Source organism: Polypterus senegalus, chromosome 1 (assembly GCF_016835505.1).
Source record: "Polypterus senegalus isolate Bchr_013 chromosome 1, ASM1683550v1, whole genome shotgun sequence".
Lineage (NCBI taxonomy): Eukaryota > Metazoa > Chordata > Cladistia > Polypteriformes > Polypteridae > Polypterus > Polypterus senegalus.
In genome coordinates this window covers 88,917,447-88,944,153 of record NC_053154.1, presented here as the reverse complement: position 1 = coordinate 88,944,153, position 26,707 = coordinate 88,917,447, and the positions used below count along the sequence as shown (strand labels likewise).

The 26,707-nt window shown below is 35.6% G+C and overlaps 1 protein-coding gene across 5 annotated transcripts in view; it reads right to left on the bottom strand.

Annotated features, from left to right (window-relative positions):
• Positions 1 to 26,707, bottom strand: part of gbf1 (golgi brefeldin A resistant guanine nucleotide exchange factor 1) — a 334,724-nt gene that overhangs the window by 106,001 nt on the left and 202,016 nt on the right. For all 5 annotated transcript variants that reach the window (XM_039753120.1, XM_039753118.1, XM_039753111.1 and 2 more), the window contains 3 exons: positions 21,403 to 21,463; positions 18,523 to 18,577; positions 3,069 to 3,243 (listed from right to left, as the gene is read on the bottom strand). In XM_039753120.1, coding sequence (XP_039609054.1) covers positions 3,069 to 3,243; positions 18,523 to 18,577; positions 21,403 to 21,463 — 291 coding nt within the window. The remainder of the gene's footprint in view (positions 1 to 3,068; positions 3,244 to 18,522; positions 18,578 to 21,402; positions 21,464 to 26,707) is intronic.

The window sequence follows — 26,707 nt, the reverse complement described above, 5'->3', positions numbered from 1 at the left end:
AACCCAAATGAGTTGAGGGTGTATGCTGGAAAGTCCCTGCTCAGATTAAGCATAATTTTTATTCACAAAGACCTCTTGAAGATGTTAATATTTCATGGCAGCTGCAAAATGAAGTGGCCAAAAGATTATAGTTGTTTCATGGTGGCAATTGCATGAACCCATGGTAGTCAATAAAGTTAAATGTACTAAAATGAAATAAAATGAACAATTCCAAATATATATACCTATGTGAAGGGATTTAAAGTGGGCCGGGATTACAAGTTTGTTTCGTACACTTCAGGAATTCTAGTTTTAACAGAAATTATTCAATTCCTTTTTCTCAAACAGCAGAGAGTGACCCAATCCATCCAGTGGTTCTGGAATTGCCTCATCAAGGAATGGTGTATTATGTGTCCAGGCAGGCAGTGTGGCATAATGGGTAAGGCTTTGGACTTCAAACCCTGAGGTTGTTGGTTCAGACCCTTCTGCTGACACAGTGTGACCATGAGGCACTTGACCTACCTGTGTTTTCATTGGAAAACCAAAAGAAATGTAACCAATTGTATCATCAATGTTGTAAGTCGCCTTGGATAAAGGTGCTAGCCAAATAAGTAAATTTAAAACTTCTCAAACATATATCTCGTCAAGTTCAAAAGAGTTTGACTGAGGTCCCAATCATTCTTCTTACCTGTGAAGTGGCTTACCAGAACCTCATGTAGGCAGTCAAAAAATAATTTTCATGTGCCTCACAAAGCTCCATCTACAAGTAGCTTTTGTTTCTGCCACTGCTGCCAGCTACAAGCATGCCCTTTAGTCACATGTAGAGACCCTTCTTCTAACTTTGTATTTAAAGGTCACTTTAATATAGTGCTGAACTGACCTCTCTGTACTATTCTTTCCTCTGCATGTTCTGGAGTACAAAAGAAACAACACCATACAGCAACTTGGAGACTGGCAAGATTGGGGAAAAAAAAATAAAAAATACGCGGTCACTGATTACAACCACAAGATGTTATGCGAATGAATATGAATAATGTTGCATCCGTGCCACAATGTTTTCCGAAATGTGCTATACAGGTCATAAAATGAATAATTCCAAATATCATATATAACTGTGTTTTTTTTTTTTTTTTTTTTTTTTGACATCATAGACCATAAGGTGCATACTAATTCAGCATAAGCAGGAACATTCAATAAAACTGAATAAAAAAATCAAATGATGGTGAGATACGAAGAAGGCAGATTCACCAGTGTTTGTGTGTCAGCTTTAATTCCTCCAGATCAGAGGATGTTCAGTTCCATTGCCTCCAAACACCACTCACATCTACAGTTATTTCCAGTTTCAAATAAAAACTAACAGCATCAGATCCCTAGGGTGGCAGTATGTATCGTGATCATGACTGAGAGAATGAAAGTGTAAATAAAATGGTAACTTTCACAAGTACTATAAATAAACACCGTCTGTTGCAGACGCAAACCAAATGTATGTGTGTACTGTATAATATTAACAATAAGAGCAGCTCACTACTGAAAAAGGAAAATACAGGAGGAAGTCGGGATCGAACCGGGGACTCTTGATTACAAGTCAGCAAATCTTACCGCTACGCCACGGAAGCTGTTGTCTTATCCTTGAACCTTTTGTGAAAGTGTATATTTGATCTTTGGACTTCAGGTCTCACACATTACATAGTTTGTGCCAACAATTTGTCATTTACTACTAAAATATGAAAAATGTTTCTGTTTTAACAATGTGTTTACACAGATTATTGTAGAAACGGAACACACATGAAATGCATGTGTTCCAAATAATGATCTGTTATTTCCACTCTAAAACTCCAGCATATCACTCCCAGATATGAGCATGAGCTAGGAGAACTTTGTGCATGTTCTGCGGCAGTGGGGAGATGGAATAGAAGGCTGCTTGCTGCTTGTCTTTATCGGTACATTTACAGGACAAAAAACGCTGATGGAGAGGTGCGATGGGGTTTAAGGTGGATAGGATCTACAAGTTTTTTCATAGGATCTGGTAATTCTAGTTTTAAAACAAATGTTGACTAAGAGTAGAGCTATAGAACAGTATTCATTTGTAATGTTGGGGGTTGCTGGAGGGGGCAGCTAATTTTTAGAAGATTCACTGAGCCTAGTAAAATTGTGTAATGTCCAATTTGCCTAACAATTGGTTAGATTATTACAGCAAAAACAAAAAAAAGGTGGCAAACATACCAGCTCAGTGTTGCACTTAAGACTGGAACTACGGTCACCACATTTAAAAAAAGAGAACAAGCGGGTGTGATGCAGTTACTGAGGGATCATACACCACAGGCATAATGGGAGTATGCCAGTCTTTCCACATTTATTTTGTTGCCTTGGAAAATATATTAAGATATTGTACCATGTTGTATCATATGAAAAATGTCTACATACTTGGCATTAGGTTGAGTCTATTCTGTATGGACATTTGCCTCTGTTTGTGATGTGCCTTGTCTCCTAACCTGTATTTGATTTTCATGAAGGTTTTTGCACACTGTTAATAGACCCCTTCTCTGTTACAGGGTTTTGAAAATAGATTGTTTTACAAAAGATTATAAACTCAATCTAGTGGTAAGAGAAAAGATAGTGCTAGGCACTAAAATAGGCAAACATTTGTGTTCAACTTTATTATGAAAAACTACTAATTGATCACTCTCCAGCAACTTCAAATATTATTTTAACCTGCTTTTTTCTCTGTCAGAGATGACACAACTTTTATCCCCAAGCTGGGTACACCAAAATTTGGCTTCTCTTTGCCATCCTGCATATAAAAATAACAAAGAACAGGGCAGACTGAAAATTTGTCAACAATGTACCTTGTAGCTATTGCATATATTTTATTATTATGGAGGAGGATATATTAATACAACTACAAAACAAACATACATACAATACTGTTTTCAGCCAAATTAAAAGGCCAGTCACTAAAGAAACAAAAAACAAGACACCTGGACAATTGCACAACCATAATATGACTTACTTTTAAACCAAACAATACAATAAATTTTGTTTTTATTTTGAACTTGTAAAGTGTATCTTGGACACTGCTATTCCCTTACCTGGATGAGTGTTAACAGATGAAGTGCCATTTACATTTTGTAAAGATACTCCAGCTACAGCCGGTTGATCACTCATGCCAGAGGTTGCTCTAGGGTTGTGTCGAGGCGGACGAGGGGAACGCTTCTGTTTCTTCCATTTAGAGGAGTCACTCATTCCTCCAGCACGCATCTTAAGCTGTGAACGGAACAGGACAATATATTTACAAAGCTGTACTAATTTGTCCACTTTATCCTTAGTCTTACAAAATATAAAGTTACTTTTTTAACAGTTCTAGTAATAAAATACCTACAGTGAACTGAAAAGGTATTCAGCCCAAAAAGTTATTTAATATTTTATTTTCTCAGATTCTAAACTGACAATATATATTAAAGTAAGAATTTTTCTAGTTCATCTACGAAACATTATACATCATGCCAAATTCAAAATCTTTTAACAATTTGCCAAAAGGTAAAAGTCAGAATTCTGGAAGAAGAAGATGTTTTCATTCCTTTTGTATAAATATAAGGCTAACATTGCTCAGGCTCAGAGTATTACCTTAAAAACTCATCGAAACTGCTGTCCACTGCTACTCCACAACTAACCTGGCACTACTTAAACAATTTCACCAAAAAGAATGAGACAAATCCTGCTCCAGCAGATTTGTGCAGAATTAACTGAGACTTTTTACTTGTTGTAATATAGGGTGGTCCAGATCTAATTATGCAATTTTTATTATGCAATAACTTATTAAATTTATTACATAGAAAATCACCTGAAAAATCCCGGACCATAGAGAAGTTTGCGAACAGACGACATGAAGAAGTGTCTTTGTGACGAACTGGAATCGTCCCCGCATAAATCAAAGTCATCCAGACGATCTGGATCTGCATAATTAGATCTGGACCACCCTGTAGATACACTAAGTACTAAACTGTGGGTGGAGCATTGTGGGAACAAATACTAATAATTGCGATTTCAGTTTTTGGAATTTAAATTTTTAATGCTTTACAATTTTCATTTTCTTGGGACAACACTGTGAAAAAGAGTTTGATTTGGAAATAAAAAATAAAAAAAATTTTCTTTCAAATTAACTGATCAGGCCCAGGTCATGGGGGTAGCAATCCAAGCAATGATGCTCAGAAATCTCGTTTCCATGCCACCTCCTCCAGTTCCTCTGGGGGGATACCAATGACATTCCCTGGACAGTAGAGAGATGTAATCTTGTCCCAAGATCTACTCCAGTTTGGGCATGCCCGAAACACCCAGGAAGCATCCTAATTAGATACCCGAAACACATCAACTGGCTCCTTTCAACACACACCACACAATTTCCACATTTCTCCTTGGGATTAATAAAATTAAACTAATCCAATCTAATGTAATGTAATCTAATCTAAAATAAACAAAAATACCTTGTATCAACTGCACACATTTACAAGGTGAAACTCAGGGAATAACTTGATAAACAGATAATGTTTACCCCAAAAGTCATGTATGAGTTTTACAATTTAGTACTGCAAAAGCTCACATAAAGTTACAGCTGGCCTAATCCGATACACAATTTCATTATTAAGCCAATAGCAGCAAAAACTGATGGAAAACAGATGAGGGGGAAAAAGTAAGAATTTTCTCTGATTTTCCCACAAATCTAAATTGAAAAAACACAAAAATGCTTCCAACCATGCTTATCATGACATATTGTAATAGATAAACAAGGTAGAGTATGTCATATGATAACAGATGCTACATGTTCCCTAATGCTAATGTGATGACAATGTTAGTGATGCACATGCTATCTACAGCAAAACTGTAGGTCAGTTTAAAATCTTACAACCGTATGCATACCTAGGTGACACTCACATAGAACTGAAAATGTGGCCTAAAAGCCTGCGCCAAGACACATAAAAAAGTGCTACAATACACATTATATTGCATCTCACATCATTATATCAGTCTTAGAATCATTACATTGGTTATCTGTGCCTTTTAGACTAGATTTCAAAATGGTATTATTGGTACAGGATGAGTATCAATAATCTGAAAATCCAAAATTTTGAGTGCGGACATGACATCATAAGTGGAACATTCCACACTAGGGGGTCTCTTTTATAAATCTTTGTTTTGAAGAAGAAAACAATCATACGCTAAAACAATGAAAATCCAATTTATAAAATCCGCCATGTGTACATTTCTGCTCAATTTAGTTTTATAAATGTCAATAATCTTGTAAATACGTCCTCCGTGAAGTTTAGAAACATTAATTGCCGATTAAGGGGTTGAGGTATCCCACAAAGCATTGAGCACTACATAGAAACAACACACGATCAATGATCGGGAGGTTTGAGGGATTGGAGACCAGTGAAGCACTGGGTATTGCTAAGAAATAAAAACAGTTCACGAGCTTTGCTTTGTCCCTTTTGAAGCAATGCAATAACACCTGCACTGCTGGTCAAAACTGTTGTGTAGAACATGTTTAAATTGTTAAAATTCCTCTGCATTCAGAATTTATTTCCGGAGATGTGTATTGAGAAGAATTTCAAGTGATTGTACCGCATATTATATATTTAGATTAACAGCTTTTACCTAATTCTTTGTAGTTAGCCAAAACATTTACAATTTACTAACTACTCTTACAATAAGAAAAGCGTTTCTAATTTGTTTAGTAGAGCCAAGTTTAAAATGATAATGCGACATCCTGCTCTAAAAATTAACATGAGAGAAACAGAATATCTAATTAAAAAACTCAGATGAAACGAGTATACTTTGATTAAAAAAACATTCACCAAAAATGCACATCATCTGATCAGTGTTACACATTGGCTTGGAAGAATTTTCAATGAAGTGCTTTACTTTTGTGACATCTAAGACAAAAATCTTCTCATCTTCAACATTTTGAATAAGATTAACAAATAATGTTTATGGACATTTGGCAAAAATCAGCACAGCCTCAACTCACTGACAGAAATCCGGAGTTTCTGGTCTAGCATTTTCTGATGTTAAAGTTAGTTAATGGCTCTGATGATAGAATGACACAAAAGTGCAGCTATAACAGTAAGGATGAAAATTGTAATCCAGAATGCAGTGTTAGGTTTTTAGCTAAGAAATTATTTCTTTTTTAGTCCTAATTTTCATATTTATAAATACTAAACTGAATGAGTGGGTTAGAACTGAAAGAATAGACAATATTTGACTTATCTTTTAAGAAAGCATTATTACTGATGTCTGTTGAACTCTAGTTCATTTCAGGTGGACAAATAGATCATGTCAACAGATAATGGTTTACATCTAAAAGCTGAATGATTGTGTTAGTCCACATGCTCACCTCTCATTTTAAGACAGTTTCTTGAAAAAATGTGTAAAAAAAATTTGTTTAAAATAAAAAATAGTAATAGAGAAAATGTACATTTATACATCTACCGTGCAATGCCTAAAAATGGTGCTGCTACAAGTATGAAGTAATGACTAGGTTTTCTTTTAGAATGTCTGTGGGTTATATGTTGTGGAACAGCTGTCAGCATGTAAACTGCATTAGCTCCACTTCCAAATTACTCGATAAGCAGTACAGAAATTGGACAGTTAGATTACTGAATGTGACCAGTCAAATTGGGCCTAACTACTACAGATTTATTTTGTAACCAAATAAAAACTTATAATTTTTTATTTTATTCCTGATATTCCTGTAATATCACCCAAGGGTGCATACAATATTAGTTATGCTATGTTAACTATATATAGTTATGCTAAATTAAATAAGCTACTGCATTAACATAATAAAAAAAAACACAATCCACACATAATAAACTCATCAGAAATGCTGGTTAAGTCTTAAAAACTAGTTTAAAGTATGTTACTAGATGCAAATTTCTTACCTGCACACGTTTATTTTTCCAAAAGATATTGTAAGCCTCAAGAAAAAATGGCAAGTGCCATTGATTAGTGACTAAAACAAGTTATTTAGGAACAAGGATAAATCAAAGAATTTAGTATGCAAGCATTCAGTGCAAATACTAAAATGCAAAACATCATGCATAGTTCATTTTATTTTCAGATTGGGAAGTAATAAATGAAAAAAAATAATGGAATCAATGTTTATTTAGCAACTACTCTACACACATTGTTTATACACAGCTTTTTGAAGGCAAGTATGGCACCACATTCTCAGTAGTCTCCCAAAAACTTAATTATTATCATTATAATGATTTTTGAATGTCATAAAAACATTCAGTGATTAAATTGCAACATACAGATAACTGTAAATGGCATTTATTTGTTAGAAAAATGGTGCATTCCTGTTAAAGAATAAAGAATCTGAAATGTCATAAAAGCTATTTACTATTTAAAAACACAGTGGAGTAAGTATATAAACAACTCATTTGCTACAGATAGCATCCACTCCACTGTTGATCTGCTTTGGTCTAAATGCTGCCAGGAAAGACTCGTTTGTTTGCACTTGAGTGTTATTATTAACACTAGAATCTCTGAAGCCTATGAAAAAACTCAATCCTGGCCCACATTCAATTCCTTCGCACCTCTCCATCAGCATCTTTTGTTTTGTAAATGTGTCGATCAGCACTAGCAGCAAGCAGCCAGCAGCCTGTTATCCCACCATCCCCATACCCCCCTCCCCCCTTTACGGAGTTCAACTTGGGGAAAAAGCTCTCCAAGCTCAATCCGAGACTCCTTATCTGTGTGTGAGGTGCCTGGTGTTGAATAGGGTAAAAGATACATCATATATTTCATGCATGTTCCATGTCTACAGCGATCTGTGTAAATGTAGGATGAAATGTGAGGCAGGAATTGTAACTAAAAAATACACATAACATAACTAAAAAAGAAATGTTTTTCATATTTTAGAAATAATTGACAAAATGTAGACATGAAGAGTATAATGTGTGAAGACTGAAGTCCAAATATCAAATAAACACTTTTGCAAAAGAACAATTATAATAAAACAAGTGTGCTTTTATTCAAGAATATAACGTAGAAAAAGAAATCCAGTTGGGGTACGACACTAACATGACATGGCAGCTTGGGTGGTGCAGCATTAAGAACTGCTGACTTGTAATTAAGAGGTCGCCGGTGCGATTCTGAGCGCGACCATTTTGATTATTATAGAATAAAAATACACATTTGATTTGAGTCTGTAACAGCCGGTGTAAATTTACAGTACTTGTAAAAGGTAGTGTGCATTTTTTTTTTTAATTCAGTTTTATTCTTTCAGTCCAATTCATGCTCCCCCAGATCTGACAGTCCTGTTTTCAAATAAACATGTGCTATAACTGAAATTAACTCAGATGAGGAAGAGGGTTCTACACTGGAGAAAGAGAACAGAAGCACTCCCTGCAAAAAACATCCACTCACACAAAAGAGCAACACTGCTGCACCAGGCGTAAAGGTGAAAGATACCATTGTTTGGTTGCAGCAAGAGGTTGGGCATCATCCTGTCTGTGAATCTTATTTTCGTTATTTACCATTATTTATTTACTTCCTACACAAGTAGACTGCAGAGCTTCCTGTGTTTGATCGACACGGGCATAACGATAAAGTACATGTGCAATGCCATGAAAAGTGCAACAGCAGCTTGAACCTGCAGCTATAGCCTCTTCAGTATGCAAGCAACTCTCCTTACTAGTGTTTAGATCTGGATGGTGTATGTGCCCAAACCACTAGCGTGGACTGCGTACTGAAGAGTGCTGAAGAGTCTATAGCTGCAGATGGACTGGGCAAGTTGTAGTACATGGATGCATTTTGCACTACAAAATGCACATGGAGAACATGATCCAAAAATACTGGCCAATAAACAGTTCAAACCCAGCAAAGCATGAGATAGAGGTTGTATGTACAAGCTAGCTTAGTAACCACAGAACCACAACCTGCCAAATGGGCTTGTGATATACATGGTGCGGTGGGAGAGCATTTCACTATGACAGCAGTACTTGTTCACTGAGTGACAGTTATAATTTGTGCAAGAACTGGAAAATGTACTTTGATTACACTAGACAAGTAGTTTACTCCAGGAACGCATGATTGCATAGTAAAAGTAGCCAGTTCAATGCCTGCAAGTTTGCAAAGCTACAGCTTCTTAAATTAATCTTATACATGCCTGGCAGACATACTCAAAATGTAAGCAGGTCTGGCATGGTTGCGTGGAAAAAAATTAAATCATTCAGGTATAAGTTATTAAACAAATTTTTGACATGCAAGTACAAACTGTAATCAAAGATGAGAATGACCTAGTAGTGTGACCTTTATAAAGAACACCTGTATTAGGAACAAAACAAACAATTCTAGCCATTGACAAGTACAGTACTGTTAATACTGAACACGGCAACTGCTTCAGGAGGAAATTAATTAAGAAAAGTCCAAATCAACTAATACGAGATAGCCTCTTTACAATGGTTTGACTGAAGCAGGACACAAGACAGTTAAATGTATTTTTGGTATGTTTTAAGGCTTTTGTTTTCTTGTTTAAACTTACTTCCTAAGACTATGATGATACACCTGTCCTTACAGTTTAACATTTGCCATGAAATTGCCTTCATTTATTCTTTTTGCACCAAATGATGTAACTTGAAACAAACTATTATAATCTTTTAAAGCATTGAGAAAATGTTCTGAGTTCAGGTGTAAATCAAATACTAACCTTTTAACACTAGAATTACCAGAGCCTACGAAAAAACTCGTAATTCCGTCCCACCTTAAATCGCTTCTTAAAATCGTTCACAGCTCTCCACCAGCGTCTTTTGTCATCTAAATGTGCTGATAAAAATCAGGCTGCAAGCAGCCGGCTATTCCATCCCCCCACCGACTTAGAACGTGCACAAACTTCTCCCAGCTCATGCCTTGATTGATTATCTAGGAGTGAAGTGGAGTTTTAGAGTGGAAAGAATAGATTATTATTTGGAATACACGCATTTCACGTGTGTTCCGTTTCTACAGTAATCCGTGTAAACACATTTTTAAAACAGAAACGTTTTCATATTGTAGTAGTAAATGACAAAATGTAAGCATAAACTATATAATGTATGAAGCCTAAAGTCCAAATATCAAACACTTTCACAAAAGGTACACATATAACAGAACAAGTATGCTTTTATTCAAAAATATAACTGCAGAAAAAAGCCACCTTAGCATGCCATATTGACACGTCGCACTGCAGCTGACACAGTAGTATAATGGTATCAGCCGCTTACTGGTATCCAAAAGCTCATGAGTTCGATCCCACATGGCTCAGTTTTGAGAAGTAAACTGCTCTTATTCTTACTATTTTAGAATAAAAACATGCATTTGATTTCAGTGTGTAACAGCCAGTAATTTATGATACTTGTAAAGGTTAGTTTTTTTTTTTATTCACTTTTCATTCTCAGTCGTGTTCAGGATCCTTCCCTATCCCCCATCTGAGAATGCTGTTTTCACATAAAGATGCGCTGTAGCTCTGCAGCGTACTTGTGACTTCATTCTCGTACCAATGCTTGCGAACTGAAGTGCCTGCATGCACTTTTCGTGGCATTACACGTCTATTTTTTTTAGCATGCCCGTGTCGCTCAAACACAGGAACATATGTTGGTGTACAAGAATAAAAAACAAGAGCACTTTTATTCTAGACTATAAGTGAAGAAAAATAAAGCAAGTTACAGTAGGCGGTTGATCGACAGCTTGCGTGGTGCAATGCTAAGAACTGCTGATTTCCGATCCGCGCTATATAAAATCATCACATTCAAATATTAACAATTTCCACACACCCTTCCTACATTCACGACATGTGTACTTGTTGCAGTGTTGACATCTCTCTGGGCTATGGTTCCTATTACACTGAATGAGCACCTGACATTGTACTTTCTTCCCTATATAAATAACATTCGAGTATAGCGCGTCTCCAAATAAATCACATTTGAGTTATAGCGCGTCTTTATGTGAAAACAGCATTCTCAGATGGGGGGTAGGGAAGGATCCTGAACACGACTGAGACTGAGAATGAAAAGTGAATAAAAAAAAACAACCTTTACAAGTATCATAAATTACTGGCTGTTACACACTGAAATCAAATGCATGTTTTTATTCTAAAATAGTAAGAATAAGAGCAGTTTACTTCTCAAAACTGAGCCATGTGGGATCGAACTCATGAGCTTTTGGATACCAGTAAGCGGCTGATACCATTATACTACTGTGTCAGCTGCAGTACGTACGTGTCAATATGGCATGCTAAGGTAGCTTTTTTCTGCAGTTATATTTTTGAATAACAGCATACTTGTTCTGTTATATGTGTACCTTTTGTGAAAGTGTTTGATATTTGGACTTCAGGCTTCATACATTATATAGTTTATGCTTACATTTTGTCATTTACTACTACAATATGAAAAACGTTTCTGTTTTAAAAATGTGTTTACACGGATTACTGTAGAAACGGAACACACGTGAAATGCGTGTATTCCAAATAATGATCTATTCTTTCCACTCTAAAACTCCACTTCACTCCTAGATAATCAATCAAGGCATGAGCTGGGAGAAGTTTGTGCACGTTCTAAGTCGGTGGGGGGATGGAATAGCCGGCTGCTTGCAGCCTGATTTTTATCAGCACATTTAGATGACAAAAGACGCTGGTGGAGAGCTGTGAACGATTTTAAGAAGCGATTTAAGGTGGGACGGAATTACGAGTTTTTTCGTAGGCTCTGGTAATTCTAGTGTTAATAGGCTAAGTTTTCAAAATGTGATTGTTTTATTTTTTGAAACACATTCCACGGACATGGCCGGCACGGTGGTGCAGTGGTAGCGCTGCTGCCTCACAGTTAGGAGACCTAGGTTCACTTCCTGGGTCCTCCCTGTGTGGAGTTTGCATGTTCTTCCCGTGTCTGCGTGGGTTTTCTCCGGGCGCTCCGGTTTCCTCCCACAGTCCAAAGACATGCAGGTTAGGTGGATTGGCGAGTCTAAATTGGCCCTAGTGTGTGCTTGGTGTGTGGGTGTGGTTGTGTGTGTCCTGCGGTGGGTTGGCACCCTGCCCAGGATTGGTTCCTGCCTTGTGCCCTGTTTTGGCTGGGATTGGTTCCAGCAGACCCCCGTGACCCTGTGTTCGGATTCAGCAGGTTGGAAAATGGATGGATGGATGGATTCCACGGACATTTATTAAAGACATTTAATATTCAAGGATCCTGTAAGTTTTTTTTTATTATTAGATTCATAATCAATGTGTAATTATCATTGCAATTTTTGAGCCAAAGCAAATATCTTTTATGATTTGCATCTCAAACGGACCACTGTGAATTTCTGGATGCTTAAGTTTGTATTTAGCAACCGCAACTCTATTAACTTTAGGATTTTTGTGCATATTTAAACTGCAAGTCTATTCAATTCTGGATTTTTATGTAAATGTAGCAACTACAAACTGTCTCATTTGAGAATTTGTTTGTGCATATTAACCCACTGATTTTTGTTAAATTGAAATAATCTAATAATAATTGTCTGTATATCTAATGTAGTGCTTATGTTTTCTTGCCTTATTTGTATTGATCTGAGATAATTCGGTCATATCAGATAAGCAAGATAATTTACATGACTGAATGTTTGGTGTAACCAATTTTAAGCTTGAGCAAGAACAATAGTAGTAATAGGTTCGTTAATATGAAAATGACCTCCACATAAACGTCCTGTAAAACACAATCTTTTAACTAGCCAAAAGTTTACCCAAAATTTAGTAAAAATGACACCATTGCTGTAAACTTCAAATGCATTTGGAAAAATTAATCCCCGAGGGGAAATTGTCTATTTGCATAACCACTGGTCAGAGTGCAGGGTCAGCCATTGTACAGCAACCCTGGAACAACTTTCAGGCCTTTCTCAAGGGCCCAACGGGATAGGATCCCTACTGGCAGTAATGGGATTTGAACAAGCAACCTTCCAGATTATCACTATTTTATGTTGCTATAAACTGGACAATGTGACACCAAATTTTGAAACCCAATAGATTCATACCATGTTCACACAATGATAGACTATAAAATAAACAACTTTACATGTATTACATGGTGCGAAATTGGTATCAAAAGGGATTCCATTTTAATTGATCAAAACCAATATACAACTTAAAACCAGCATTGTGTACAGAAGCAACAGTTATTTTAGCAGAACTTCTCTCCTTCCTTCTACTTCACACATCCATCTGTATGGCATATGACAATGCCGTGTCTTTTTCCTATCTAAGATATCTCTCCTTCACTTGTCAGTCCACCATAATGGTCAGTGGTACTGTTTTTCGCTGCACTGCTAATTACTTCTGCCAGAGACCTTCATTTGCATACAATGGCATGTCTCACATTGGCTGCTAGTCTTCATGCTTCTGTTAGTGCTGAACAGCATAATTTACATGGTACAGTATTATTATCGATAAATATAGACAAATTAAAAAGAAAAAAGGTTGGCTCATTTTATTTTTCTATATCTTCACCAAAATTCAATCAAATCAGTCAAAGAGTTGTTGAGATTTTGGGGTATTTAGTTCTTATATTGGTGTGGGGTTACCCCAAAATATTGACATATAACAATGTACTTTCTTGAGGATATCTAGTGTCCCAGATGTACAGGAAATAATATTTTTGTTGTTGAGTGTTTGAATAATGAAATTCGCCAAAGCATTTTTTACAACAAATATGCTGCATTCTCCAGTGACTTCGTTAACTTAAGTCAAACCACATGGCACAATTTGAGCAAAACAATACTCAGTAATTTACTCAGTACCCCCAATGCTTTCTGAGGGACAGCATGACATCACAGAGCTGTAGCAGTCATGCACAGAACTTTCATGCATGTATACTGTATGATCATTTGGAGATGCTTCGAACATTTGTGGTGTCATCACCGAATCAGTACTCCAGACTTCCTTTGTGCATGCATAAAAAAAATACTGCAGTGTTTCATCTAAAGTGTTCACTTGCTGACCATAATGAGATTATGAGTACTGCCACTGAACACAAAACACTGATCTCAGTGGCATGGCTAATTATTATTATTTATTCATTATTTGGTGGATGCCTTTATCCAAGGCGACATACAACATCTGCAATACATTGGTTACATTTTTTTTTCTTATTTCCAATTGAAGCACAGGCAGATGAAGTGACCTGCTCATGGTCACAGTGTCAGTAGCAGGATTTGAACCCAGAAAGTCAGAGTTTTGAGATCCAAAGCCTTAACCATTATACAAATATCTTCGCATCCCTGGAACTATGACCAGAAAAAAAAAACAAAAAAAAAAAAAACACATGCGACCATGAGAAAAAATGATAATAAAATATTTATTACTGTTTACAAGGTGTTTCTATCTTCTTCATGGAACAAAAAAGGACAAAGCATCTAACAAAGATACTGGAAACAAAAAAGGCATTCAAGCAGCACCCGGTGCCATAACTTCAACCAATGGAGCAAGTCTCAGCTTCACTGCACTATTAATGTGTTTTTTTATATATATATATATATATATATATATATATATATATATATATATATACACATATACACACACACACACACACACACACACATATATACATACACACAGTGCAAAAAATTAAAGGAACACTTAAATCACATATCGGATCTTGATAAATGAGATATTCAAGTGAAAAATCTTTACTGAGTACTAGTGTGTAATTTTTTGAGAATAAAATGATGTAGCAATGGTCAGTGGATACCAAAATCCCCAACCATTGAAGGCTGGATTCAACATCACATTGAAAATCAATGCCTATATGAACTCCCAACAACGTCTGGGTATACTCCTCATGAGGCGGCAAATGGTGTCCTGGGGCCTCATGTATTGTTGCATAAGAACATTTCCAAGTTCAAATTGCGATGTATAAAACCTAAACTTGGCGTAAAGCCACGCACATTTCCACGATACCTTATACCCTGGCGTACACAAGTTCTCCGCTTGGTTTTGCAGACTGGTGGCACTCAGTGTCAAAGCAGTGCTACTGTTCCTGTGTGGTCATCCTTACTTTTTCAGATCCACATCCCTGACGTGGCTTTATAAATACACTGAACTTAACCTCATATTGCTTATTAGTTCAATGCATCTGATTGTAATTAACCAGTAACAATATAATGGTCCACGGAATGGTAAAACTATTCTAAATACAAAAGCTGCTTTAGTGTTGTTACTCTCACTGCACCTTCTTCTTCTTTCAGCTGCTCCCGTTAGGGGTCGCCACAGCGGATCATATTTTTTTCCATATTACTCTCACTGCACTACTCAAGAGTATTTATATCACTGTATCTGAGTGGGGAATCAAAGATCTCCTGAATCTGAGAAAGAGAATTATTGGCATACAGCATCAAGCATACGCTGCCTCAGCCATGCTCTCTATTGAACTGCTTTCACATGGCAAACGTTTCAAAGCCTTTCCTGTACGGACCTCGCGGTTCAGAAACAGTTTCATCCCAAGAACTATAAAAGCACTCAATCAAGTGCTCCTTGTAGAACTGTTTGTACTTATAAGTAGAATTACCTCACTGTAAACTTGCACTACAGTTATAATATTGCACAACCTGATCCACTTTATAAGGCGCGTATTTACATATGATAACTATATAATTTTTAAGATGAAATGCAGCAAAATATGTTTATTATATTATACAGATAAAACATTAATTTCATTTAAATAATCTATATTGATGCCAATCCCAGCCAACACAGAACACAAGGCAGGAAACAAACCCCGGGCAGGGCATGTATACTGTAATAATTAAACATGCCAGGACACGGTGCCACAGCACTAGCTAGGAGCCTGCACTCTGTTCACAGATTGCTCCTGCCTTGCGCTGTATTCTTGCTTGTGCTGGCGCAACACTGGAAGGATAGATGGATAGAATAATTAAACACATACTACGAAAATATTTCAATGTTCCTTAAAAGTTCTGAGGAATCTGCGTTCTAAGCTTACAGATGGCTTAACGTCTATTACAGAGCTGATTGTGTATTTGGAGAAAGAAAAGTAAGGACAGGAATTGGAGGTTAGTACGTTTGAAACAGACAGTACTGCTACAATAAAGTATTTCATCGAAGGTCGCGCATGGTGCAGCAAGCATCTTGCGTGAGACATGAACAATCACTGTGCCACCATGTTCCCATGTTTAATAACATGTTCTAACTCCTATCATCATGAAAATGTTATCACATATACATCTTAGTATTTTAATTATTCAGAGAGCTGTAATATCACAAATGTAATGGATTTTGTGTCCTGTCGGAAGTAGAGAAAGCCCGTTTAAGAAGTACGTAGTGATTTACACACATAGCACATAGAAGATCAAACAGTTCTACAAGGAGCACTTGATGGACTGATTGAGTGCATTTATAGTTCTTGAGATGAAACTGTTTCTGAACCATGTAGTGATTCACACACATAGAGCACATAGCATTTAACGTGCTACTTTAGTTACGATGGGATTTGAGAAACTAGTAAATTAAACGATTTAAAGATGAAGTTCTGATGTTTTACTTTAATGACAAAATAAACTACGTGATTAGAATAGAAATTTCGAGATTAAAGTTGACATTTAGTGCTTTTTTCCCCACTGTGTGCCTATTTTTTTTTTCTCTGTACCCTAATAAGCTTTTATATGACACTCAGACGGTAGGCTACACTCGCCTTTTCACGACGACTTTGATATGTGACTTCTTTTTTATTTCGGGCACTGTGCAACTTTGTGAACTTGAGCTTTCGAATTTCTCCGACACTCTGTCACTCAATCAACTTCCTTTTGCTGATTATACCACTGTTTAAACCAACAAATAGTACATTTTTCCTTGCCTCCACTTGGTATTCGCTGAAATTCTTATATTTTCCCCCATGCCTTTCCCATTGTCTTTTCACAGAAGGCTGAGCTTAAGGGCTATTTATATTGATTTGCATATTCAAAGAGGCATATTTTAGTAGGAGATGGGGCGGGACAGCAAGCGTGTGTGTTACTTTTCACTTTGACCGGGATTTATGTAGGGGAAGAACACGGAAGTTTGTGTATGCACAGATTTATGCATCTGGATTTTTCTGTGCGTACGCACATTCCTGCTTTTGTGCTTATGCCATGTTATAGTGTGAGTTATATGCACTGCATTATACATGAGGCCCCTGGGGTTCTCCCAGATGCAGGGCATTACTAAGCTCCTGGACAGACTGTGGTGATACTTGGCGGCATCGGGTCCTGGCATCTCCTTCAAGTTCATGCAAATTTTGCATCAACATGTATGGATGCGTCATCCTGGAGGAGTTGGACTCATGGTACCAGTAATGACAAGGACATTAGCAAAAATGAAAAACTAGAGAAGAATCAGACAGGAAGGTTAAGGAGAGAGTAATTGTCTGTGGCCACCTACAAAACTATTCTCTTTTTGGATGTTGTTTTGCTGTTGTCTCTGATTAGACTTACAGGAATCCAAGGCAATAAGAGCAAATAAGGAGGCAAGGGTAGGTGGATGTAGGGGACGGGAATTGATGAGGAGGGGTTCTGAGTAAAGTAAAATTAAAAGCAGTAAAATTCAAGGTTAATACTAAAAGAGCCAGAGAATTGGCTGAAACATGGCTCTCTAATGAAAATGGCACTAACCGACATTTTGACATGAACCCAGCATATGCAAGCTTGAAAAGAAGAACATGCAAATAACAAATAAGAGTTTATGACCAGCACCCTTTGAACCATATATATATTAGTTTATTGCTAGTTTGTGGCCATTTGTTGTATTTTTTAGTGTTTATCATTTAGTTTGCATCTTTTGTTGTTTGGGGTACTGCAGTGTAGTGGTTAGCACTGCTGCATCACAGCTCAGATCAAATGCTTTGCCACAATACCCAGTCCAGTATAGCTGGAAGATACTTTCCTAGCGCTCAGGGCCACTTAAAACACAATTTGTTGCACTGAGACATTATAAGAAACTCAAAAATAGTTCAGTTCCTCCTTTCCTATAGACTTCAATATATTTCACGGAGTTTGCCTATTCTGAGCCGGGTCATGGGCAAGAGGCATGAACAATCTCTAAATGCCACGCCAGTCAATCATATGGTAAAGAATAGCACATTATAATCAAAATTATGTACTGTATTATTATTAAATAAATTTTAATAAATAAAATTATAATATATTATAAATAATATTATTCAAATTATGTATTGTAATTACAATTAATGTAATGTACTATTTAATGTAGCATATTTTTTCTTTTTGAATCTTTGCAGTTATGATGGGTAAAACCATACACTAAAGAAAAAAAAATGAATGGTAGCAAATCCAGGCTTAAAAATCTAGGTAGGCACAGTTTTTTAGCTGAGGAAAAAATCGTGCATCACAAGCAGAAAATATTGCATAATAGGGTAAATAGGAAATATAAAGAAATCACATCAGAGCATGGCATATATTTCAAAAATAGAAAAAAAAAAAAACCTCAAGTGTTAAAAGTCAACTAAAGTAAAACGAAGCATTGTTGCTTACCTTTTTTATATTGGTTCCAATATAGGTTTTCGCTTCCTCTTTAAAATGAGGCAACCTGACATAAAAACAATTTATATAAAAAAACTTCAGTTCTAATCTGAATGTTATTAGATTAATGGGAAAATAACTACAATGCCTCAAAAATAAATGTGGTTTGGTATACCTGCTAAATGTTTATTTCATTATGGATGAGTCCTGCATTAGTTAAACTTCCTAGCTTTCGGGAAACTAACAGGAGATTCTGAACATGAACTCATGTCTGTAGACATCTCTTATGTGGTGTAATTTTTTAATGACAACCATTGGCATTAGCTGTTTCAAAGATGCTGCTGTCATTTATGTTATGTGTTCGGCTTTTAGGACTTTTTTATTTGGTGATTTACACTGAATATGGATTCAGACTTTTAGAATTAATTTTGAAAATGAAGTGCTCCAATGCTGACTACAGACTTAGTTCAGACAAAAGTTGATATTGCAGTAGGTGACTGATATTAGCTGTTCATTATTTAGGCTTTTCAGGTGTGAAAACATATACCATGGTTGAACTTCCCAATAAGCTTTATCATTTTTGTGTCATTTATGTTCCTCACTAACCTAACAGCTGCTATTGGGGGAGTGCTTACGTAGAGTTTGTGTTCTGGTTCTAAAACATTCATAAATTTTAAAAGATTAACTTTTCAGAGGTGCATTACTCATGGCCATTATTCTCTAAATACTACTTTGATTAGTTGCATTGCTTCCTTAGTTAGATCAGTTGTATTTTAGGTTCACAATAATTACCTCAAAATTTGTCTTTTTCTTACAGTCAGCCTTATAGGTATTAGAACAAAATTGGCTATGGCAGTTACCGAGTGGTTATCATTTATTAAGGCCACTTGTTGCAATATTTGTAGGGTAAAATTCAGGTACCCGGTCAATTACCTTGATGGAGGCCCTCTGACTTATTTGGCAGTATACAGACTACAGTGTTATTCACTAGAATGTGAATAAAGCATTTGCCTAGTGTACCTGTAATAAATAGCAACATTTTTCACTGTTTCAACTGAAGGTGCGTTTAGCTCTTAAACATACCATGTACAAGTTTCACAAGGCCACTTAGCTGCAATTTTTGATGTAGCAACAAGCAATCTGGTCATGTCACAGAGTGCAAGTAGAAAATACACTCATGGACTGTATGTTAGAGCTTGTGACACATAGGAAATCATTTTTAAGCACCCACTGACCAATGGAAAGACTGGTGGAAAAGCAATAACAGAATGATAAAAGTTAGTCATTCCAGATACAGGTTTATTTAGACTACAAACAATTGAAACCCCTTGACTACAAACAGGTGATCTCCATTTAACTAATTATGCGACTTCTTAAACCAACTGGTTGCACCAGTATTAATTTAGGTGTGCCATATTAGTTTGTGTTTTATATTTGCAATTCAATTAAACCACTTTGAGAAAATTTGTTTTCACTTTGACGTTAAAGTCTTTTTGTGTTGATCAATGTCAAAAAAGCCAAATTGAATTCACAGTTAATGAACGTTGTAGAATAATAAAATGTGAAAACTTTCAAGGCGTGAATACTTTTATAGGCACTGAATAAAGAGGGTTTTTAAACTAAGGAAATATTATATATAAACACCATCTATTCATTTTCCAAATCTCCTGTCAGTTGTCTTTGAGGCAGGAAGTTAAACTCATGTAAGCTTTCAAGTAAGCTAGTTTTAAAAAATTATAATTACAACAATCATGTTTAAAACTAGGCTGTTATAAAATATTATTCTTATAACTAAAGAAACAGATTTTTTTCTCTATTAATAAATTACAAAAAAAAGTCATTTTCAGACATATTTTTCATTTAGTAGTTTACAGAGTCTAGAACAATTAATACAAAGAACATTTGGGGGAGGAGGGGGGCTGACTCAAAACTGTTAATATGGCAGCAAATTTATTTGTGACTATAAGCATATGAAAGCAGTTCAAATGTTAGTTAAACTGAACAATGACATTTGCTAGGTGATGTGTTTCGTGTATTGACATGAAACAAAGTAGTTAAGTGCTGTAAATGTATAATTACCGATATGTACAAAAGTATGCATTTGTGGTTTATAAACTAGTTTAAACAATTTTAAATAAATAAAAATGTTTACAGGTTTATTGGGTGTGTTTTCTAAAATCGATACTAATTAAACTTCAAAACTATCAAAATCTTGAACAATCAAAGTGTTTTTTAAGGCAACACAGTTTACTGTTTTAAACATGTCTGTGTGAGAGACATTGATATTGGCAAGTGCAAATGAAATTCTGAAAATCAAATATAAGCTGGTGCAAATTCATTAATCATTGGCACAGCAAATGTAGTAGTAGTATTACATACTTGAACATGATGAACTAACACAAACATAATATGAGGCTGAACCATACATTTTTAACAGTAATGTCTCCTATACTCAGGCTTTTTTTCAGCCCTAATACTTTATAGAAATACAAAATTTAAAAGCACAAAAGATACATCCAACCGAGTAACTTAAATCTGAAATATCACAAAACATGTTAGCAAAGAGGCTACTTAAATTAAGGACTTCTTAACAAGATTAATAAGTGGCTTCAAAGATGAAACACAATACTTGAAATATTGCTATACGTTCAAACAATTTTAATATACAAAAATAACAACTTTTTTTTTTTTTTGGTTATTTATTGTTTAATTCCTACCACCGTCTTTTTTGAAAGACTCCTTAATTGAACAGAAGATTTATGGATTACATTTTTTAGGAGCATCTGCTATTCTTTATTGGGGGCTAATCTGAACAGATAATTTAAATTGAGTATTTGCTTCCATAAACCGTAATTTACATTTAAAGAACAGGTTAAAATAGCATTGTTTTACCTTGAGAAAAGCAGTTGTACCATGTCTACCAATGTTTGCTCTCCTGACTTCCTCAATAACTCTGCAGAGAGGAAAAACAAATAACACAGGTGTCATAGCACAAGTTATTATCAAGAGAGGTATTTGGTGGTGGACCTCTCTCTCAGTTTTGTTTACCAAGGATTAGAGTGAATTTATTAAACTGCTTAAAATTAAATGTGGCCTCAGATGTACCTCATCTGAAAGCAAGCAAAGAGATAATATCTTAGAAGTGCCACTACACTAATAAAAACAATCAAAAGAGATACTTTTCAAAATTAATTTTAAAACCAATTATTTTCTATAAATGCATATTAAATGGATAAAATAAATGTTCTTACTTTTTCTAAACAAGTAGTTTAATTAAGAAGCACAGATTAATGATTTACATAACAAATAAATTCAACAGTAAGGCAGATTAGTTATTTCATTGATGATTACATTTCTTTTATGCTACATAATCAGTTAATAAATAATACAAGAAACTTTCATTATATATTAAAGATATTACATGATTTTTCTGTCTGCAAAGGCGTAAGAGGTTTTGGCAAAAAATGATCTATGTTAAAATATTATTCTTATTCTGGGCAAGATCTTCTAATCTTTTATTGTAGGTATACACATTAGACCTTAGTGCATTAGAACATTTTGCTACCATATCTTTTGATACTGTTTTTGTTCATGGATTTTAGAACTAAACTTATAAAAACAAAGAATTTTAATTAATTTGTGCCTTAATTGAAAATAGTTTTAGTTGCTTTTAACTTTATATAATATGTTACACAATTAAGGTAATTATAAAAGCTTCACATTCAATATTTAATTAATATTTGTTAAATTGTAGTCTAACATGTTTGCAAGGGGTTTTGAAATAGAGATCAAAGTGAAGGTATATAAAAAAAAAACAAAAAAAACAAAAAAAACTGAGATCCCCAAAAAAGATACCGTACTCATCTTATTCTTTCGATATAAAAGTGGAGCGAAGATGCTAAGTTTTTTATTGCATACTGTATCAGGGCAGCATGGTGATGCAGTGATTTGCACTACTGCCTTGTAGTTTAAGGAGACTGCATTTGAATATCACCAAGTTACTGGCTAAGTGGAAGGAATTTGTTTTATCCTAGCCTCAGGATACAATCCACAGATGTGACGGTAACTGGTAACTTTAAACTGGCCTTGTATGGGCAATGATGATTGTGTGTATGTGTGTGTGTGTGCCTGGCCTGTAACAGACTGGTTCCATGTTAGCCTGAATTACATCAAATAGTCTCAATAAATGGAACAGTGGATGAAAATTGTATTACAGACCTGTCTGCTCCTCCTGTGCAACAACTCTAAACATAAAAATGACAGCATTATTACTTTTACTAGCTGAAATACCCAGTGTTGCCCGAGAGGAAAATATATATTTTTTTAATTGTTTGAGAAAAACATAATAAAAAAAACACAACTTTAAAAATAAAAATAAATTAACAAACAATAAACCTGGGTTTGCTTCCCAGGTCCTCCCTGCGTGGAGTTTGCATGTTCTCCCCGTGTCTGTGTGAGTTTTCTGCAGTCTGCCTGCCTGGGGTTTTTTTTCTGCCTTGCGCACTGTGTTGGCTGGGATTGGCTCCAGCAGACCCCCATGACCCTGTAGTTCGGATATAGTGGGTTGGATAATGGATGGATGGATAAAGACTCACTAATGTGCTTGTCTTGTGGTGTTGTATGTATGTTATCATCCAGCTGACGCTCTGAAACGGCCAACTGTATTTAATTTGAAAAGCACCAGGGGCGCGGTGGTGCTCAAACATAAAGAATGTTGGCTGTCACGTCCAGTTCGCCCTCGTGTTTTTTTTAATTGTTTGAGAAAAACATAATTAAAAAAATACAACGCTAAAAATGAAAATAAATTAAAGAACAAAGACTCACTAATGTCCTTGTCTTGCAGTCTTGTATGTATGTTATCATCTAGTTGACACTCGGAGCCAAACAACTCTATTTAATTTGAAAAGGAACAGGGGAGCGGTGCTGCTCAAACATAAAGAATGCTGGCAGTCGCCTGGTATATACTAACTGTGTAATCCCGTGCTGTTAAAAGCATGGAATCCTAGAAAGTAGTTAAATCGTCAGAACTACTCTGGACATCTCTCTGCTAGAAGGATTCATGTTGCCAAAGTGATTGCATCGTTTGTGCATTGTGCTAAGTGGCAGTCTTTCTTAGGAAGTTTCCTTTTGCTGGTGTACTGGCCTTGATTGTGTATAATTGGAGCTGGAGCCCTCACCCCAACTCTACGGCTCACTTCCGCGCCGGAAAGACACACACATTTCCAAGAGCAGAACTCTATTTAATTTCAAAAGCAACAGGGGTGCAGCGGCGCTCAAACATAAAGAATGCTGGCAGTCGCCTCCAGTTCGCTCTCTGGTGGTCGTTCTGAGTGTCAACTCACAACATTTATGGTTATATTGGGTATTTGGCACAGCAGCACACTATCGGTAATTCAGTAATTTATATTAATAGTACTTGCTAAAAATGTTTTCATGTAAAATATTAAACAATCTGTATAAAATAATACTTTCTTATCATTTGCCTTTATTAATAGGCCTTCTTACCAACTATAAAAAATTATAAAAATAATTATAAAAAAATGTAACATATTTGACTTTGTAATTTAATTTAGACAAAGATATCAATAACTATAAAATAATAAAATCTACCTCTTTATACTAAAAAGCATCAATACCTAATACCTAAATAGATTTCTTTGTTTCTGGTAAAGAAATACAAGGTGGTCCACATCTAATTATGTAGATCCAGATCACCTAGATGAGTTTGATTTATGCGGGGACGATTCCAGTTCAGCGCGAAGACGATTATTCATGTCGTCAGTTCGCACACTTCTCGATGGTCCGGGATTTTTCGGGTGATTTTCTATGTAATAAACTTAATAAGTTATAGCATAATAAAAATTGCATAATTAGATCTGGACCACCCTATAAATTCAACTGCACTGTTGCTTGAAGGTAATTTCCTATTGCCAAAGTTTGTGTGTGCTAATTTACACCTCCTAAATATGGAAAGGTTATGTGGATTTATGATTTAAATACATTTTCACAGTTTATTGTGAAGCGGATACATGGTATTACCACAAATATTACACTCTGCTTTAAACTGCTTGCTTTTTTACTCTAAACTGGCTAATTATATATGGCAATTAGATTTGCTATTAGATGTCAGTGTATTTTAACTTACTTCAATTTAAACTTATTACAAATTTACAGTTTTTATTTATTCCAGAATATTTTATTCCACACAAAAGTTGATAAGAAACTGTTAAAACTATTAGAATCTACATTCTTTTTAAAATACTGTATAAACTACCTAAACATATAATGAAAGAATGTATGCAGAAACTAATTTTACTTGTTACATTAACAATCTTATTAGCAATAGGAAAACAGACTTCTTTACACTGAGTGAAATGTAACTTAGTAGTGACAATGCTGCAGTGTTACTTGAAGCAGCATCCCCAAATTCTAATTTAGTTCATTCTGTTCCAAGGTTAAAAAAAAGTCAGGGGTTTAGAGAGTATTTTCTCAAGCCAATTAAACTGTAAATATGCCAGCCATTTGAGTATCTTGGTGTAGTTATTTAAAAAGTGTTGCAGTCTCTCGCATTGATCATTTATAGAATTCCAAAATAAAATGCTTCCTTTATTGTGGAAATCTAAGACTTTGTACTTATAATAATAAACTAGCAAAATACCCGCGCTTCGCAGCGGAGAAGTAGTGTGTTAAAGAAGCAATGAAAAAGAAAAGGAAACATTTTGAAAATAACGTAACATGATTGTCAATGTAATTGTTTTGTCACTGTTGTGAGTGATGAGTGTTGCTGTCATATATATATATATATATATATATATATATATACACAAACACACATACACATATAAACATATATATATATATACACATACATATTCATACATATATACATATACACACACACATATATATATATATATATACATATATATACATACATATACATACACATATATATATATACATATATTATATATATATACACACACACGTGGACAAAATTGTTGGTACCCTTCAGTCAATGAAAGAAAAACTCACAATGGTCACAGAAATAACTTTAATCTGACAAAAGTAATAATAAATAAAAATTCTATGAAATTTAACCAATAAAAGTCAGACATTGATTTTCAACCATGCTTCAACAGAATTATTTAAAAAATAAACTCATGAAACAGGCCTGGACAAAAATGATGGTACCCCTAACTTAATATTTTGCTGCAAAACCTTTTGAGGCAATCACTGCAATCAAACGATTCCTGTAACTGTCAATGAGACTTCTGCACTTCTCAGCAGGTATTTTGGCCCACTCCTCATGAGCAAACTGCTCCAGTTGTCTCAGGTTTGAAGGGTGCCTTTTCCAGACGGCATGTTTCAGCTCTTTCCAAAGATGCTCAATAGGATTGAGGTCAGGGCTCATAGAAGGCCACTTTAGAATAGTCCAATGTTTTCCTCTTAGCCATTCTTGGGTGTTTTAGCTGTGTGTTTTGGGTCATTGTCCTGTTGCAAGACCCATGACCTGCGACTGAGACCAAGCTTTCTGACACTGGCCAGCACATTTCTCTCTAGAATCCCTTGATAGTCTTGAGATTTCATTGTACCCTGCACAGATTCAAGACACCCTGTGCCAGATGCAGCAAAGCAGCCCCAGAACATAACAGAGCCTCCTCCATGTTTCACAGAAGGGCCAGTGTTCTTTTTTTGATATGCTTCATTTTTCCGTCTGTTCCGAGCTGATGTGCCTTGGCAAAAAGTTCAATTTTGTCTCATCTGTCCATAGGACATTCTCCCAGAATCTTTGTGGCTTGTCCACATGTAGTTTGGCAAATTCCAGTCTGGCTTTTTTATGATTTGTTTTCAACAATGGTGTCCTCCTTGGTCGTCTCCCATGAAGTCCACTTTGGCTCAAACAACGACGGATGGTGCGATCTGACAATGATGTTCCTTGAGCTTGAAGTTCACCTTGGATTTCTTTAGAAGTTTTTCTGGGCTCTTTTGTTACCATTTGTATTATCTGTCTCTTTGATTTGTCATCAATTTTCCTCCTGCGGCCACGTCCAGGGAGGTTGGCTACAGTCCCATGGATCTTAAATTTCTGAATAATATGTGCAACTGTAGTCACAGGAACATCAAGCTGCTTCGAGATGGTCTTATAGCCTTTACCTTTGACATGCTTGTCTATAATTTTCTTTCTAATCTCCTG